The sequence below is a fragment of the Aedes albopictus genome, chromosome 1 (genome assembly GCF_035046485.1).
Source record: "Aedes albopictus strain Foshan chromosome 1, AalbF5, whole genome shotgun sequence".
Lineage (NCBI taxonomy): Eukaryota > Metazoa > Arthropoda > Insecta > Diptera > Culicidae > Aedes > Aedes albopictus.
The window spans coordinates 201,639,826-201,658,746 of NC_085136.1; the positions used below are offsets into that span (position 1 = coordinate 201,639,826).

The 18,921-nt window shown below is 46.5% G+C and overlaps 3 protein-coding genes across 3 annotated transcripts; 2 read left to right on the forward strand and 1 right to left on the reverse strand.

Annotated features, from left to right (window-relative positions):
- Positions 1–10,456: 10,456 nt before the first annotated feature.
- LOC134286386 (uncharacterized) lies at positions 10,457–12,214 on the reverse strand. Its single transcript, XM_062847999.1, has 2 exons — positions 10,622–12,214; positions 10,457–10,555 (listed from the first exon to the last, which is right to left on the reverse strand). Exon 1 carries the CDS (start codon positions 12,147–12,149, stop codon positions 10,797–10,799), a length of 1,353 nt encoding a protein of 450 aa, XP_062703983.1. The 5' UTR covers positions 12,150–12,214; the 3' UTR covers positions 10,457–10,555; positions 10,622–10,796.
- A 442-nt stretch (positions 12,215–12,656) lies between these two features.
- Positions 12,657–13,808, forward strand: LOC134290704 (uncharacterized). The gene has a single exon (XM_062857881.1). The coding sequence runs from the start codon at positions 12,657–12,659 to the stop codon at positions 13,806–13,808; it is 1,152 nt and encodes a 383-aa protein (XP_062713865.1).
- LOC134290711 (uncharacterized) lies at positions 13,609–17,146 on the forward strand. The gene is made up of 3 exons (XM_062857889.1): positions 13,609–13,983; positions 14,050–16,963; positions 17,030–17,146. Exon 2 carries the CDS (start codon positions 14,182–14,184, stop codon positions 16,786–16,788), a length of 2,607 nt encoding a protein of 868 aa, XP_062713873.1. The 5' UTR covers positions 13,609–13,983; positions 14,050–14,181; the 3' UTR covers positions 16,789–16,963; positions 17,030–17,146.
- The last annotated feature ends 1,775 nt before the right edge of the window (positions 17,147–18,921 follow it).

An 18,921-nucleotide genomic window follows, 5' to 3' on the forward strand; every position in this document is an offset into this window, starting at 1 on the left:
ATTTGTAACGGTGGCAGAACAGTACACCCGCCTGAAACGTGAAGCAGCAAAGGTCGGACTGGTGGTGAATGCGGCTAAGACAAAGTACATGCTGGTAGGTGGGACTGAGCGAGACAGGACAAGCCTTGGCAGCAATGTTACGATAGACGGGGATACTTTCGAGGTGGTAGAAGAATTCGTCTACCTCGGTTCCTTGGTAACGGCTGACAATAACGTGAGCCGTGAAATACGAAGGCGCATCATCAGTGGAAGTCGTGCCTACTATGGGCTCCAGAAGAAACTGCGGTCAAAAAAGATTCACCCCCGCACCAAATGTACCATGACAAAACCGTTAATAAGACCGGTGGTTCTCTACGGGCACGAGACATGGACGATGCTCGAGGAGGACCTGCGAGCACTCGGAGTTTTCGAGCGACGCGTGCTAAGGACGATCTTCGGCAGCGTGCAGGAGAACGGTGTGTGGCGGAGAAGGATGAACCACGAGCTCGCTGCACTTTACGGCGAACCCAGCATCCAGAAAGTGGCCAAAGCCGGAAGGATACGTTGGGCAGGGCATGTTGCAAGAATGCCGGACAACAACCCTGCAAAGTTGGTGTTTGCTAACCATCCGGTTGGTTCAAGAAGGCGTGGAGCGCAGAGGCACGATGGGCGGACCAGGTGGAGCGTGATCTGGCGAGTGTTGGGCGTGACCGACGTTGGAGAGCTGCAGCTGCAAATCGAGTATTATGGCGGCAAATGGTTGATTCAGTATTATCATGAATTTGATGTTAACTAAATAAATGAAAAAAAAAATGATCGTCATCATACGTCACGTTCCATAATGCCGGGTCCCCTGACGTACCCCCGCGATCATGTTGTAGCTCCTCTCGCCTTCATTGGTGTCATATGATAGCACCCTATTCTGGAAGTAGCTCTCCAATATCCGGCATGGGCTAACCGGGACTCCTAGGTGGTATATGGCTCACTCGATGGTGGCCCAGCTGACGCTGTTGAACGCATTCTTTACGTCCAGCGTGACGACAACGCAACAGCGGATTACCGCTCGCTTCCTTTGGAGCGCTATCTCGGCTGTTTTTGGTTACAGCCCGGAAATTTGCCTCTGTCTAGACACAACTGCTTAGCCATTCTGAACATAAGTCAGTGCGGTGCTAGAATCTAGATTCGATGGCCATCTTGATGGCTATGGTCGGGATACTGTCCGGACCCGGAACCTTGTTCAACTTAAACGACTTCACTATTGCGGTGGGGTCTCCAGTTAGCCTAGTGGTTAAGGCTATGGATCGCCAATCCGGAGACGGCGGGTTCGATTCCCGTTCTGGTCGGAAAATTTTTCTCGACTCCCTGGGCATAGTGTATCATTTTGCTTGCCTCAAAATGTACGAATTCATGCAATGGCAGACAAAGAAAGCCCTTCAATTTAACTGTGGAAATGCTCAAAGAACACTAAGTTGAAGCAAGGCATGCCAAGTCCCAGTGGGGACGTAGGGCCATAAAGAAGAAAAAGAAGATTGCGGTGAGCTCGTCGATCGTCATCGGTGCGACCTCGCTTTGGCTGGTTTGGTCATAGCGGACGGGGGCCCATAGTCTTGTATCGTGGCGCAGGAACAATGTTTCCACGATCTTCTGCGGTATATCGGAGGAGCGTTCTGGGGTGCAGAGGTGCCCTTCGTTTTGGCTATATCTACTCTGTAAGCATCACCCCAAGGGGTCGTGTTGGCTGCCCGGCAGAGATTTTCGAAGCACGCCCGCTTACGCGCGTCAATCTCTTTGTTCAGTGCCAGTTTAACCGTTCTGTAGGCCTCACTTCGCTCCAATCGATGCGAGCTCTTTGCATCCTCCTTCTAGCTCTTAGGCAGGATGTGTGGAGTTCTGCGATTTGCGACCACCAGTATACGAATTAGCAGGATTGTGCATAGAAAAGGCGCAAAGGGTGGGGTTTTTGGCATTTTGGGTAAAAGGCGGAGGGGCACCTAGTATATGAAAGCGCCCATTTCTGGGTACGGATAGCCTTGGCATTGCGGCGTCGCTGGATAGATCGTCGGTGTTACCGTCCACAAGAAATCGCTCCACAAATGCCGGCTTTCCGGAGCGCGAGGTCAGCCATCCTCGATGGTGATAGATGACCTTCGGCTGTGGCTGTCTTCCTCCGTGTTCCACCGGATATCAAATCCCCAGATGGTCGCTGTGAGTGTATCCATCGTCGATCCTCCAGTCCGAGCTAGAGTTTAGACCCGAGCTCCAGAAGGTCACATCAATGATGGACGCTGCACCGTACTGTAGGTTTTTTGGTTGCCTACGTTCGCGAAATCCACGTTCAGTCTAGCCATAGCTTCGAGTAGAGCCCAGCCTCTCGCGTTAGTTGAGCGGGTACCCACCCCCCCCCCCCTCAATCGCCCATGTATTGAAGGCTCCATCGATAACCACGGGACTCAATCCCACTATTGCGCGCAATGGCGAATCCAGCATTGACGAGAACTGGTCTATCGGCCACCTGGGAGGGGCACAACAACTGCATTAGTACACCCCATTGATCTTCGCTATTGCGAAGCCCTCGTGCGACGAGGAAACTATTTCCTGGAGCGGAAAACGACTGGTTGTACAAATCGCCGCTAGCTTGGCCTTACCCGCTACTTAGTTCCCGTTATCGTGAGAGATGCGGTATGAGCCCGATAGTTGGGCGATATCTGTACTTGACTCCGAGACTGATTTTCACAGCAACTGTTGTGCGGCTTCACAGTGGTTCAGGTTTAGCTGTGTAACCTGCATTATCGTCGGTTGTTTCGACCTCCTCACGTGCCTAGGCATTTAGACCCACCCGTCGTGTGAGCCTCGTTCGCCGTGCAAATAAGAAATTTTGGTGTCGAGTTGCACTCCCTGGCAATATGTCCTTCCACATTTTCGTCCGCATTTTCTGCAGAGCTTGCTCCTGTCGGGGCCTTCATAACCCCGTATATGCTGAGCTTGCCGACTGCAGTTGCCTTGTTCACCTCTCCTACGAGGAGCTTGACCGTGGTAACCTGTGTGCCAGCCGGACTTCTTCGTTTGCGGATCGATACACTTTGTGCATCTATATCGCACTGCTGTTTAAGTGCGGCTGCGAGCTCTTCTGCGTCAGTGATCTCGTCCAGGTTTTTGTTTTTACACTTGAGAGTCGCCTCCACCGTTAGGACTCTTACCAACACTTTTTCGCCCAGTACCTCTTGAGCTAGTGCTTTGTAGAAGGTGCCTTTCTTGGCCGCCTCTTTCATCAGCAGTGCACTAGCATCATCTCTGCAGTCCGGTTGCCGCGGATGCTTTTCACATCCGCACCCAGCGATGAGAGACGATTTTTGCCTCGCAAGGCAGCACCTCGGTGTACCAGCCTGCCTCGGTTTTGAAGACTTCACTTTTCTCACAACCTTTTTTTTCCAACCGCAATCCAAGGGACTTGGCAGCCGGGATTACTCGCGCTTGCCGTCCCATTCTTTCTCTTTGGCTTCTCGCCCGTCTCTGCCAGACGCTTCTTGGGCCGCGTCTCCTCTGCAGGTTTCGACCATGCAGCTCGAGCCGTAGGGCGTTTTGATTTCTCTGCTACGGCTCTGGCAAGCTGCATGGTTCCGTGCTACATCATCGCGTCGTCAGCAAAAAGGAAGCTGTCCCTTTTAGTGAGCCGCTCCTCCTTGCTCACATCAGCCGCACTCCGCTCTACAACCAGGAGATCATTCTTTTTCTTGGCTTAAGCCATCGATTTGCGGAGCCCTGTTCCAGGTCCTTGCTGATGTTAGTCCGCCCGCTCGTGAAGCTGATCAGCTCGTCCAGCTGTTCGGCAACTACCAACATCTTTGGCAGCCCGCTCCTGTTGCGGTTGAGCGCCCGCGTGAAGTCCGCGCCGATCATCTGCCCCTCCACGGCCAGCGTTGCGCTGCTTCGTGCTCCACCTGTTGAACCTTCTGGTATCTGCTGGCTTGTGGGTGCACCAGCCCCTCGTAGTGGCGATCTCGTCAGTCCTTCTCGCGCGAACTTGTTCAACGCCGTTCCCTCTGCCTCTCCACTCTCGAACACATAGTTTATGGATTTAGTAGTCATTTCTTTGTGGTCCCCCTAAGAGCCGCTATCCCTCACTGCAAATGAACTAGTCGCCAATGATCCTGGTTATCTACGCCATCGCTATAAGCTCACTTGTGCATAGTTACCTAAACGTGAACCATATCAGTTACCAATTACAAAGCATGGCCGGTATACAACAATCAAGAACTTACTGACCTCGTTCCTGATGTGCCCGAGGCTCCTAGCTGGCCTGTGACACTATGAAAACGGTGCCATTTCGCTTGTACAGAGTTTCAGAAGAGGCCCAGCAGAGCTCACTGCCCCACCACGCCTAGGCTTATTCGGCTTGAGCAATCCGTATGCCCCGGTGTTTGCTCACCTCCCGGTGCCAAAGGTGGTAAGATTCCCACCTGACTCCCAGAAGGGAGCGTTCGTCACGCCCCAGGACTCCTGTCCCTGCTGCCCGCCAGAATGCGCCTTTGTTACCATCAATGTGTGTTGCCGCAGCTCTGGTAGATTCGCACCTGTCCAGCGCTACTATGCCAAACTCGCAGTCCTTCTGTAGATCAGCGAGTATGCGGGTGCTCCCAATGAAGTTGAGAGATATGGGCTTACTCGCAATGTGCGACGAATGCTACGGGGAGGTACGGATAAAGATGCTGGGAAGAGGTTAGTGATCTCAATGGGATCTGAATTTCGTAATACCCCGTCTTAGCCGTGCCATGAAAAGGATAAAAGGTCGAAAAACAATAAACGAAAATCCTAAATTGCAAGAATGTAGGGTCTTGTACCATTTGGTCAGGTGTACCTATTTTGGGCACTTGCCGCTATAACTAAGTCAATTTCAAACCGATTGATTTGAGTTTTTGTATAGTGTTAGATACTATACGTGCCTAACTCTATACAAAAATTCAAATCAATCCGTTGGAAATTGACTTAGCGACAAGTGCCCAATATAAGTACACCTGTCCAAATGGTACAAGAACCTATAATTATAAAGTAAATGTTTTTTCGCCAAACAATGATTTTGAGCTTTTGTCTGTTTAACATTTGTGTAATTCATTTGCATAATATTGGGGCAATGTCATTCTTATTATCTGTAAAAGAAATCTTTTAACCTTCAATCCTTTAACCGATTACAAACCAATCAATTGAGATTATCCTTCGCAGCGTACGCTATCACAGTGACGACGTTTGATTGTCACATGTTGAACTGAAGTATTTTCCCTTCTCTATCACAGAGGGGATTCGGAACCCAGCATACCCACTCGAATTGACTTTGTTCTGTTCGGCTCACACCCCGATATACCTACATAAGTTGCGCCGCTGAATTTCATTCATCTCTCCCGCGCACCAGGCCCATCATCTTCTACCGACAAACGAGCAGCGCCGCTATTGATGGCGATGCTGCTGCTGCCGGCGCCTCTACTCTACGCATCTCCCTTACCAGGAGGAGTGCGTTTCGGCTTTGTGTAATTGAGAACCAGTAAACGGATTAAATTTCAACAACATCCCGCCGCCACACATCGGCCGGAAGTTTCGTCCCTGCACCGCGCGGCGACGGAGCGTAGTACAGATCACTTCGGGGTGCACAAAATATGCTTAATTCCTTGGGCCAATATTTGACTAACGACTTAACTGGCAGCTTCGTGCAAATCGTGCATCCCGTAGGGGTTGTTGACTTTCTCAGAGAAATTCGATATTTATAATAGCCTTTTCTATCCATTGTTGCAGACGGGTGGCCAGATTTATCTCCGAGTTTTTTCCCTGGCTATGAATCCTATCGGGTAATTACCAACTGGACTCACCGACGTGGATGAAGCGGTGCGCAGAATTTACTGTTAACAATTGGATTAGTTTGTAAGCGCCCTCGCTTTTCCGCCTGGCAGATTCTGTAGGGTGTGAGAGGGTTTGACTTTTTATCACAACTTTGACGTAAGCTTATTGTTATTGCTTTGTTGTTTAATTAGTTTTTGGGTTGCATGGGGGACATCGTGAGAACAATCCTCAGCAGTCAACAAAATCAATTATAATAACCATTTCTATTAGCAAGCCTTTCAATCCACAAACAAATTCGCTGTCTCGCGTTTCTGGCCTTCGGCTATTGTTGCTATCGAATTGACTCAATTAAAATTAAATTGAAATTCTCTGTGGCCTTACATGTGGTCTACCTATACTGTTGCTGTACCTATGAATTCAATTCGAAGCCTCCCTACCCCCAGCATACAAAACAGGATTGTTTGTTGGTCATCAGTAAAATTCAAATTGAAACAACATCCCACCATCTCTTTGTAGTGCTGTGGATGGATCATATCGATAGAAGGTAACGACAATAAATACACCAATGGCCGTCTGTCATTAGTTGTGAAAAACGGAAATTGAAAAAAAATCGAAAGTCTGGAAAGCAGTCAGGACTACTGAGAGATGATTTCAGTGGTATGATTATTCAGCAGAGCTGGTGTATTTCAGACAATCTCGAATGATATTTCATAACACAATAATCAATATTTTTTTAATCTAGTTCAATTCTACTAAAACAACTCTCTTTTACATTATCTTACATAATAAGTTATAAGGCATTATACGGAAGTACAAAAAAGGCAGCGGAAGTCAATGTAGTCATTTCCGACGCCTAAATCCTTATTATCAGCAATGCCAAGAATAAAAATAAAGAATTTCAAACAAATAATAATTTAAAAACATGAGTTTTATTACCACAACTTCCTTATACTGTCCTTCTCCTTTTCCTGCTCTTTTCCCTTTGTAGTGACAAAAAATGAGCGACACTAATGATCCCAGAATCACAATAACGGCTTCAATGGCCTGAATCCAGTCAAGCAAAGAAGCGTACAATTTCTCAATAATGGTGATGTGAATCGAACCGATAGATGTTGGTGCTAGGCTCCTTGCCTGACGGGTTTTCAACCGATTCAGATTTTGATAAATGCAAATTAACGTCACTACTTTTATGGAAAAACTATATTATTAATATGATATTTCTCGCAGCACTCGTTCACTCTCGATCGTTGCCTTGTTTCACTTCACATCGTTTTACCTTTTGGTCCTTGTCTACATGGGAGCAGGGAGACAATGATCTTATGCACTCGAATCTCGAAGCGTGTGACAACAAACTAGACTAGATCGATGGAAGAGGGGTGCATTCGCGTAAGAAAACGCACCTCCGGTGATGGATATAGGTAAGTGAATCCCCAACTGAGGTGATACACTCAAAATTTAAATGACGGGTGTGAAAAAAAGTAAAATGAAAGTTTATTTATAAAGATTTGCTGAATCCATGCATATAGCATATGTGAAATCCGTTGCCAGCTTATTAAAAAAAATAACACGTATTGATTGAACAGATACCCATACGACAAATGGCTGAATACACATATCGGCTGAATGCACATATCAAAGCCGAGGCAGACACATACGTTGAGGTGATGAAGGCCATGCGGGGCGATAATCGTCTCTCACCTCTGGGCGCGGATATAAAAAGCATCCGACGCACCAGGGCTGGAAAGATGATGGTAGTGCTGAAAGAAGGATGCGGCCGAGAAAGGTGCATCCTACAAGGTACTAGCCCAACAAGTACTTGGAGAAAAAGCACACCCGACCAGATGATTCTAACAAAAATATAACATAATTATAACAAACCATGATATTTGTAACTCATCATGATATAATTATGTTTACCATTTTTGGTGTCTAAAAATATTATAACTCAATCGTATCATATTATGTTATAAATGTTGTTTAATAACTCATTGTGAAATAATTTAGTTTTGATTCTTTGACATTTAGAACATCATTTTACACAATTGTATCAAAATATGAAAGAAAGTAGTTTTCTTGAAGCTAACTTTTATATCACATTGTGTTATAATTTTGTTTTTATTATAACAAAATAAGTTATTATTTTGATTAGACCGGTGTACTTTTTGTTACAATTTTAGTTATTTTAACATCATCCTGCATCTAGTTTATAACATAATAAGTTATAGAAATTTTTTGTAACATCATAACACAATGTGTTATAAACTTGATATATTTTTCTAGTCGGGCAGGTAACAACCCTAACAGCGGAAGCAAGTCTCCAGTGTAAAAACCTGGACGAAATTGCCTGCGCAGGGGAGCTCGCAGCCGTACTTAAACAGCAGTGCGAGATAGATGTACCAAGTGCATCGATCCACCTGCGAAAGGGCCCGGCTGGTACGCAGATTGCCATGTTCAAGTTCCCTGTAAGGGAGGCGAACAAGGCGATAGCAGTCAGCAGCGTCAAGTTAGCTTGGTCAGTGTGCCCGCTCAGCATACACGAGCCGCCGCTGGTTGAAGCACGCCTTGCTTCGAGCAAGGACATAAGTCCTGGGCATGCAAAGGCCCGGATCGGAGTAAACTCTGCAGAAGGTGCGGAGTAGAAGGCCATTTCGCCAGGGAGTGCAACTCGGCGCCAAAATGCCTGATTTGCACGGCGAACAAGGGCCACATAACGGGCGGGCCTAAATGCCCAGGCACGCGAGGAGGTCGAAGGGTTAAGCGATAATGCAGCGATACACAATTATACCTGAATCACTGTGAAGCTGCGCAGCAGTTGCTGAGGCAGTCAGTCTCGGAGTCTAGTACAGACATCGCCCTGCTAGCTGACCCCTACCGCATCCCACCCGACAACGGGAACTGGGTAGCGGATAAGGCTAAGCTAGCGGCGAGAGGCTAGGCACTACTCGAAGCCATGGCAAGGCTGAATGTGGATGTCGCGAACGTAGGTGAAAAAATTACCTACAGTAGGAACGGTGCAGAGTTCATCATTGACGTGACCTTCTGGAGCCCGGGTTTAAACCCTAGCTCAGACTGGAGGGTCGATGATGAGTACACGCACAGTGACCACCTGGCGGTACGATATAGGGTGGAACATGGTGGAAGGAGAACGCAGGAAGGTCATAGACAACCATCGAGGATGGCTGACTTCGCGCTTCGATAAGGCGTCATTCGTCGGAAGGTTGCTTATGGAGCCTAACACAGACGATCTGTCTTGTGATGATTTAGTCGGATCTTTAAGCCGTGCATGCGATGCCGCGATGCCTAGGCGTGCGCTACCCAGAAAAGGACGGAAACCGGTATACTGATGGTGTCCTGAAATCGCAGAGCTCAGAGCGTCCTGTTTAAGAGCGAGGAGGAGGATGCAAAGAGCTCGTACCCGTACCGATGAAAGTAGAGCGGAAAGAGGTGAGGCGTAAGGGCGGCTAAACTGGCACTGAGCAAAGAGATAAGGGCACGAAAACAAGCGTGTTTCGAAAATTTCTGCCAGGCAGCCAACACGACACCCTGGGGCGATGCCCCAGTGACGAACGATGAGCTCATCGTAATTACGAAGTCACTAAAGTTGAACAAGGCTCCGGGTCCGGATGGTATCCCGACGGTAGCCATCATGTCGGCTATCGAGGCATGCTCTGATATGTTCAGAATGGCTATGCAGATGTGCCTGGACAGAGGCGAATTTCCGGAGAGGTGGAAAAGGCAAAGATTGGTTCTGTTACCTAAACGCGGGAAGCCACCCGGCGACCCGTCGGCATACAGACCTACACTCCCGATCAAAAGTTTGGGGTCACCCCCTCAAAAACATGTCATATTTTTAGGCCCATATCTCCGCCAATTTGCGTCCGATTTCAAAACCCTAGGTTGAACATGATTTAAAAGAAACTTTTTCAAAAAATGTTGTATGTGAACTTAACCCAAAGTTGCCAAATTTTGTAACAATTGAATATAAACGTACGACAGTGTCGCTGGAAATTGGGTCGACCAAATTTTAAGATGAGAGCGGTAATATAGCCTATTTTCTATTAGTTTTCAACTGCTTTTTACAGAACTTAGCTAAAAAATCTTTTAAAAAGAAGTTATTAGGTAAATTAACGCTTGATGTCATCGACCAAAAGTTTGGGGTCACCCCTCAAAAAGGTTTATCGGCCAAAAGTTTGGGGTCACTATCGTAAAACATGGAAAATTGATTTGTAAATATTTTTGTCATCTTTCATCAAATTTTAGTTCTTCTTGGCTTATTTGAAACATAATGAATGGTACTTGCTGCATAGACATTGGACCACACATATTTGTTGAAATTTACATACTAAAACTTAACGTAAAGTTGCTTATTTTTTTTAAAATGTGGTGGAATGTGTTAACTTTACATAACATTATCTATTATATACAAAAATCGTTAAATACGATAAGTTAAAGACATCAAATGTAAATTTAGTTAATTATCTTTGAAATGAGCCAAAAAGAAATAAAATTGAACTATAGATGACGAAGATATCACCAAATCACTTTTCCATGTTTTACGAAAGTGACCCCAAACTTTTGGCTGATACATCATATTGATGGGTGACCCCAAACTTTTGGTCGATGACATGAAGAGTTAATTTACTTAATAACTTTGACTTTGGAATTTTCGGCTCTCAGTCTAATAAATTGCGTTGATTAATCTTCTATCATCGCCGACGTTTCGGTCCGGCTATTGGACCATCTTCAGGGCCTAATTATTTATTGAAATTGACACAAATTAACATCAAACATTTAAAATAACATTTCACAAACTCACTCGATACACAAATCAACAGGTCACACAAATTTTGCAAATATTTAAACAGTCGGGTTGTAAAGGGTCACGCCGTCTGGTACACTTTTGGGCCATTCGTTCCGGTTTGGTTTGGGGGATTCCCTAGCTGGTGTACGGATACTACCTGCTATCAGCCGGTCGGTACAGAATATTTCCCCTACTGATCTGTTGTTTCCAATCTGTGTTGTGTTGTGTGTGTTGCATCAGTGTGTTGGTTGTTCGATCTATCTGTCCGTCCGCTTTCTCTCCGGAGATCGTTTACCGATGCGATGAGAAAGCTATAGGTAGCGCTCATGTCTGCCGTATCGGTACGACGGTTTACTGCTTGTGGAGTGGTGAGAATATGACACATTTCCAAAACAGGGAGAGCCTGTGTTTTGAAACAGCAGTCGACGATTGTTGGATTGCCTACATCGAATCTGTGCTGCTGTTGTACACAGTGCTCCATCATTGCAGTCTTCTGTGATAGTAGCTGTATCTCTGGATCACAGTATGGGAGTCCAGCTGATAGCTTCCTATCCAGCGTGTTTACCAACGTTTGATGACCATACATTCTCGTACGCAGCTGGTTCTTGGTCATACCTATGTAGCAACCGGAGCAATCTCGGCATGCTATTTTGTAGACGACATTTGATTTTTGCATGTATGGAACGGGATCTTTCGCTGTTTTATACAGTTGTTTCACTGTGTTGTTGTTGCTACATGCGATGCCTACCGACGGGACATTTTGCCTCAGTATTCTCCTGATGGTTGGTGTTAGGCCGGGGATGTGCACCACAGATCGGTACATGTTCGGAGTTTCCGCTACTTCGGGTGGTCTCGGTTGATGCAGCATTCTGTTTATCAGATGCAGTGGGTAGTCATTGCTTTTGAGCTGGCATCGGATGAGTTGATTCTTTTCTTCCTCGGTCCGGATGGTGCTCAGGGTGCGTACTCGATTAATGAAGTTCGTTGCAACCCCGAGTTTCTGATGAATGGGATGGAAGGAGAAAAAATTCAATATTCTGCCAGACGATATCGGCTTGGAATACCAGTCGGTTTTTATTCTTCCTTCACCCGTTTGGATCATCAGCATATCCAAGTATGGCAACTTTCCGTCCACTTCAACCTCGCACGTGAATTTGATGTTTTCATCTTGTAGGTTGAATATTTCCAGCACCTCCTGGACACGATCTTTGTGGATCAGCAAGAACAGATCGTCCACATACTTTCGTATGAACTGCGGTGGGATGTTCGCTGCATTGATTGCTCTGCTGATGATGCTATCCATCACGATGTCCGCTAACACCGGTGACAGCGGGCTACCCATAGCTGTACCGGACCGTTGATGGAAAAACTTTCCTCTGAAGCAGAAGAAGCTGGCATCCATACAAAATGAAACCAATTCCAGGAATAAATCAAGATTGATTTTAGTTTTTTCCCGGATTTTGTCCCATATCATGATCACGTCATGAATGACAGATGGCTTGGTGACGTTTGTAAACAGGGATACGGCATCAAGGGAGACCATTATGTGGTCCGGGGGTACATCTAGTCGATTCACATATTCACAGAAGGTCTTCGAATCTCTGGCATCGTATTCGCTAGTGAACGACGACTGTAAAATGTGCGCGATGTATGTACGTTGGTGCTGTGACGTTGGGCACCACTGGACGTAGAGGCATTCCTTGCTTGTGTGCTCACAGCACCAACGTACCACCTCAGCAAATACATCGCGCACATTTTACAGTCGTCGTTCACTAGCGAATACGATGCCAGAGATTCGAAGACCTTCTGTGAATATGTGAATCGACTAGATGTACCCCCGGACCACATAATGGTCTCCCTTGATGCCGTATCCCTGTTTACAAACGTCACCAAGCCATCTGTCATTCATGACGTGATCATGATATGGGACAAAATCCGGGAAAAAACTAAAATCAATCTTGATTTATTCCTGGAATTGGTTTCATTTTGTATGGATGCCAGCTTCTTCTGCTTCAGAGGAAAGTTTTTCCATCAACGGTCCGGTACAGCTATGGGTAGCCCGCTGTCACCGGTGTTAGCGGACATCGTGATGGATAGCATCATCAGCAGAGCAATCAATGCAGCGAACATCCCACCGCAGTTCATACGAAAGTATGTGGACGATCTGTTCTTGCTGATCCACAAAGATCGTGTCCAGGAGGTGCTGGAAATATTCAACCTACAAGATGAAAACATCAAATTCACGTGCGAGGTTGAAGTGGACGGAAAGTTGCCATACTTGGATATGCTGATGATCCAAACGGGTGAAGGAAGAATAAAAACCGACTGGTATTCCAAGCCGATATCGTCTGGCAGAATATTGAATTTTTTCTCCTTCCATCCCATTCATCAGAAACTCGGGGTTGCAACGAACTTCATTAATCGAGTACGCACCCTGAGCACCATCCGGACCGAGGAAGAAAAGAATCAACTCATCCGATGCCAGCTCAAAAGCAATGACTACCCACTGCATCTGATAAACAGAATGCTGCATCAACCGAGACCACCCGAAGTAGCGGAAACTCCGAACATGTACCGATCTGTGGTGCACATCCCCGGCCTAACACCAACCATCAGGAGAATACTGAGGCAAAATGTCCCGTCGGTAGGCATCGCATGTAGCAACAACAACACAGTGAAACAACTGTATAAAACAGCGAAAGATCCCGTTCCATACATGCAAAAATCAAATGTCGTCTACAAAATAGCATGCCGAGATTGCTCCGGTTGCTACATAGGTATGACCAAGAACCAGCTGCGTACGAGAATGTATGGTCATCAAACGTTGGTAAACACGCTGGATAGGAAGCTATCAGCTGGACTCCCATACTGTGATCCAGAGATACAGCTACTATCACAGAAGACTGCAATGATGGAGCACTGTGTACAACAGCAGCACAGATTCGATGTAGGCAATCCAACAATCGTCGACTGCTGTTTCAAAACACAGGCTCTCCCTGTTTTGGAAATGTGTCATATGCTCACCACTCCACAAGCAGTAAACCGTCGTACCGATACGGCAGACATGAGCGCTACCTATAGCTTTCTCATCGCATCGGTAAACGATCTCCGGAGAGAAAGCGGACGGACAGATAGATCGAACAACCAACACACTGATGCAACACACACAACACAACACAGATTGGAAACAACAGATCAGTAGGGGAAATATTCTGTACCGACCGGCTGATAGCAGGTAGTATCCGTACACCAGCTAGGGAATCCCCCAAACCAAACCGGAACGAATGGCCCAAAAGTGTACCAGACGGCGTAACCCTTTACAACCCGACTGTTTAAATATTTGCAAAATTTGTGTGACCTGTTGATTTGTGTATCGAGTGAGTTTGTGAAATGTTATTTTAAATGTTTGATGTTAATTTGTGTCAATTTCAATAAATAATTAGGCCCTGAAGATGGTCCAATAGCCGGACCGAAACGTCGGCGATGATAGAAGATTAATCAACGCAATTTATTAGACTGAGAGCCGAAAATTCCAAAGTCAACCATCATCCAGTCGAAACTTGTAATTCAACAACATGGCGGAAACACACACGTCTTTCTACACGAAAATTGGCCAAGACTATGGACCCGCGGTCCAAAGAAATTTCAAAGAGTATGCAAGTAACAATCGTAAATTGGGAAACATGCTGAGTCGGAAGAATTTCCTCATCGAGTGCAGACGGAATGGGTTCGTTCCTCAACACATTGTTCATTCGTTGAAGTGTGTACACGAACTGCTAGCGACGAGAAGCCCGTACGCCCGCAAGTTGACAAACAGCATCATGCGATTCCAGAAGACATTACTCAATGTCGAAATTGAGGATGCCTTCTACCGTATCAAGGTGCTACATCGGGAACTGGCACATCTAAAGTCCCAAATCATCAACGAAACGGACTCGGTCATACACCAGCAGTTCTTCACAAGCCAAGAATTTGCGTTCCATGGCAATTTGCACAACAGGACAGACCAGACCAACAAGAAGCTCCGGCGTATCGTCTCGAGAGCGATGGACGATAACCAGGATCGTCTCCCAGAAGGTAACGAAAAAGCGATCTTGAACACGACATCGAAAGCGATTCCCCCCGAAGCCAACATACTGCTGAGCATGGGTCCCAAGTTCGTCTTACCCTACAAAACACCATCGCACATCCCGTTTTTTCACCTAATAGCCGACGTGGAAAACGTTCTGTCGTTAGGGGAGGACCAAGACGTACGAGAACGCACGAGATGTCAAGTCGTCAACCACATACAAAACTTCATCCAAAGATTTCCTAGTAATAGCCCGTCACAGCTCGAACGGTTCTGTCACAAAGCAGAAGTCCAAACTAGGAAGTTTGTCAAAGACAACCCGGACATCCTGATAACGGAAGCGGACAAGGGAAACAGGACGGTGGTCATGAGTTTGGAACAATATGATGGGAAGATGATGCAGCTTGTCAACGACCCCGACACGTACGAACAACTGAGATCGGATCCAACCGATAAATACCAACGGAAAAACAACAGCATGGTTCAACGCCTGGTCAATCTGCAGCTTATCGACGGTAAAACCAAATACCAGTTGATGTGCTACAACGCGGTGTGTCCACGCATATATGGATTACCGAAAGCACACAAGCAAGGAATGCCTCTACGTCCAGTGGTGCCCAACGTCACAGCACCAACGTACCACCTCAGCAAATACATCGCGCACATTTTACAGTCGTCGTTCACTAGCGAATACGATGCCAGAGATTCGAAGACCTTCTGTGAATATGTGAATCGACTAGATGTACCCCCGGACCACATAATGGTCTCCCTTGATGCCGTATCCCTGTTTACAAACGTCACCAAGCCATCTGTCATTCATGACGTGATCATGATATGGGACAAAATCCGGGAAAAAACTAAAATCAATCTTGATTTATTCCTGGAATTGGTTTCATTTTGTATGGATGCCAGCTTCTTCTGCTTCAGAGGAAAGTTTTTCCATCAACGGTCCGGTACAGCTATGGGTAGCCCGCTGTCACCGGTGTTAGCGGACATCGTGATGGATAGCATCATCAGCAGAGCAATCAATGCAGCGAACATCCCACCGCAGTTCATACGAAAGTATGTGGACGATCTGTTCTTGCTGATCCACAAAGATCGTGTCCAGGAGGTGCTGGAAATATTCAACCTACAAGATGAAAACATCAAATTCACGTGCGAGGTTGAAGTGGACGGAAAGTTGCCATACTTGGATATGCTGATGATCCAAACGGGTGAAGGAAGAATAAAAACCGACTGGTATTCCAAGCCGATATCGTCTGGCAGAATATTGAATTTTTTCTCCTTCCATCCCATTCATCAGAAACTCGGGGTTGCAACGAACTTCATTAATCGAGTACGCACCCTGAGCACCATCCGGACCGAGGAAGAAAAGAATCAACTCATCCGATGCCAGCTCAAAAGCAATGACTACCCACTGCATCTGATAAACAGAATGCTGCATCAACCGAGACCACCCGAAGTAGCGGAAACTCCGAACATGTACCGATCTGTGGTGCACATCCCCGGCCTAACACCAACCATCAGGAGAATACTGAGGCAAAATGTCCCGTCGGTAGGCATCGCATGTAGCAACAACAACACAGTGAAACAACTGTATAAAACAGCGAAAGATCCCGTTCCATACATGCAAAAATCAAATGTCGTCTACAAAATAGCATGCCGAGATTGCTCCGGTTGCTACATAGGTATGACCAAGAACCAGCTGCGTACGAGAATGTATGGTCATCAAACGTTGGTAAACACGCTGGATAGGAAGCTATCAGCTGGACTCCCATACTGTGATCCAGAGATACAGCTACTATCACAGAAGACTGCAATGATGGAGCACTGTGTACAACAGCAGCACAGATTCGATGTAGGCAATCCAACAATCGTCGACTGCTGTTTCAAAACACAGGCTCTCCCTGTTTTGGAAATGTGTCATATTCTCACCACTCCACAAGCAGTAAACCGTCGTACCGATACGGCAGACATGAGCGCTACCTATAGCTTTCTCATCGCATCGGTAAACGATCTCCGGAGAGAAAGCGGACGGACAGATAGATCGAACAACCAACACACTGATGCAACACACACAACACAACACAGATTGGAAACAACAGATCAGTAGGGGAAATATTCTGTACCGACCGGCTGATAGCAGGTAGTATCCGTACACCAGCTAGGGAATCCCCCAAACCAAACCGGAACGAATGGCCCAAAAGTGTACCAGACGGCGTGACCCTTTACAACCCGACTGTTTAAATATTTGCAAAATTTGTGTGACCTGTTGATTTGTGTATCGAGTGAGTTTGTGAAATGTTATTTTAAATGTTTGATGTTAATTTGTGTCAATTTCAATAAATAATTAGGCCCTGAAGATGGTCCAATAGCCGGACCGAAACGTCGGCGATGATAGAAGATTAATCAACGCAATTTATTAGACTGAGAGCCGAAAATTCCAAAGTCAACCATCATCCAGTCGAAACTTGTAACTTAATAACTTTTTTTGCTAGATTTTTTAGCCAAGTTCGGTAAAAAAGCTGTTGAAAGCTAATAGAAAGTAGGTTATATTACCGCTCTCATCTTAAAATTTGGTCTACCCAATTTCCAGCGACACTGTAGTAAGTTTATATTTATTTTTTAGAAAATTTGGCAACTTTGGGTTAAGTTCACATACAATTTTTTTTGAAAAAGTTTCTTTCAAATCATGTTTAAAGTTTCTTTGACTTATTTGACACATCTTTTGAATGAAACCTAGGGTTTTGAAATCGGACGCAAATTGGCGGAGATATGGGCCTAAGAAAATGACATGTTTTTGAGGGGGTGACCCCAAACTTTTGATCGGGAGTGTATCTGCCTACTGGACACCTCCGGGAAACTGTTGGAACGAATCATTCTGTCGAGGCTAATGGTCTATACCGAGAAACCAGATGACTCTGGGCTCTCGGATAACCAGTTTGGCTTCCGGAAAGGTCGATCGACGGTGGACGCTGCTAAGGCCGGAACGGAAACGGCTGAGACAGCGATCCAGTATAAACGTAGAGGAATTCGTTACTGCGCGGTAGTCACGTTGGATGTGAAGAATGCGTTCAATAGCGTCAGTTGGACAGCCACTGAATGCGCCATCCAACACCTAGGAGTCCCGGATAGTTTACGCCGGATACTGGAGAGCTATTTACAGGATAGGGTGCTATTCTATGACACAGATGAGGGTCAAAAGAGGTACAGCATCACCGCGGGAGTACCACAAGGGTCAACCCTGGGCCCGGTACTATGGAACGCGGCGTACGTTGGCGTATTGAGGCTCACACTTCCACCGGGCGTAAAGCTGGTCGACTTTGCTGATGACATTACCCTCACGGTATACGGCGAGTCGATAGAGGAAGTGGAACTGACAGCGGCGCATGCAATTGGCATAATCGAAGACTGGATGAGGTCTCGTCAGCTGGCACTCGCATACCACAAGACGGAGGTGGTGGTGGTGAACAACCGCAAGTCTGAACAACATGCGGTGGTCACCACAGGCGGGTGCGAGATCAACTCCAAGCGTTCATTGAAGCAACTCGGAGTCATGATCGATGATAAGCTAAACTTTGGTAGCCACGTGGAATATGCTTGCAAGCATGGCGATTACGGCACTATCGAAGATTATGTCGAATAGCTCGGCAATAGTCTCGAGTAAGCGTAGACTTCTCGCGACAGTAGCGGTTTCCATACTGGTAAAGGTGCCGCTGCATGGTCGAGCGCGCTAGAAGTCAAGCGAAACGTAGAGCGGCTCGAAAGTACACACAAGTTGTTGATGGGCCTTAGGGCCATCAGCGCATACCGGTGTCAAAGGACGCGGTATGCGTGCTGGCGGGTATGATACCCATAGCACTTGTGGTGTCAGAGGACGAGGAGTGCTTCACGAGACGTGGCACAAGAGGCGCGAGACGGATTGCCAGAACATCGTCGATGTTGAAATGGCAGAGAGATTGGTCATCCTCCAGCAAGGGCAGATGGATACACAGGCTCACACCGAGCGTGTCCAAGTGGACGAGCAGGCCCCATGGCGAGATGAATTTTCACTTGACACAATTTCTGTCAGGCCATGGGTGCTTTAGGTAGTATCTGCACAGATTCGGACATACAGGTTCTCCTACATGTCCGGAGTGTGCAGACTGCGACGAGACCGCGGAGCATGTGCTCTTTGAATGCCCACGCTTCGTGGAGCAAAGGTCGAGTATGCATACCTCCGGTAGAGATATCACTCCCGACAACA

Excerpts from the sequence above, each read along its gene's own strand:
- LOC134290704 (XM_062857881.1), top strand. The coding sequence starts at position 12,657 with ATGGGTAGCCCGCTGTCACCGGTGTTAGCGGACATCGTGATGGATAGC.
- LOC134286386 (XM_062847999.1), bottom strand. The coding sequence starts at position 12,149 with ATGGTCTCCCTTGATGCCGTATCCCTGTTTACAAACGTCACCAAGCCA.
- LOC134290711 (XM_062857889.1), top strand. The coding sequence starts at position 14,182 with ATGGCGGAAACACACACGTCTTTCTACACGAAAATTGGCCAAGACTAT.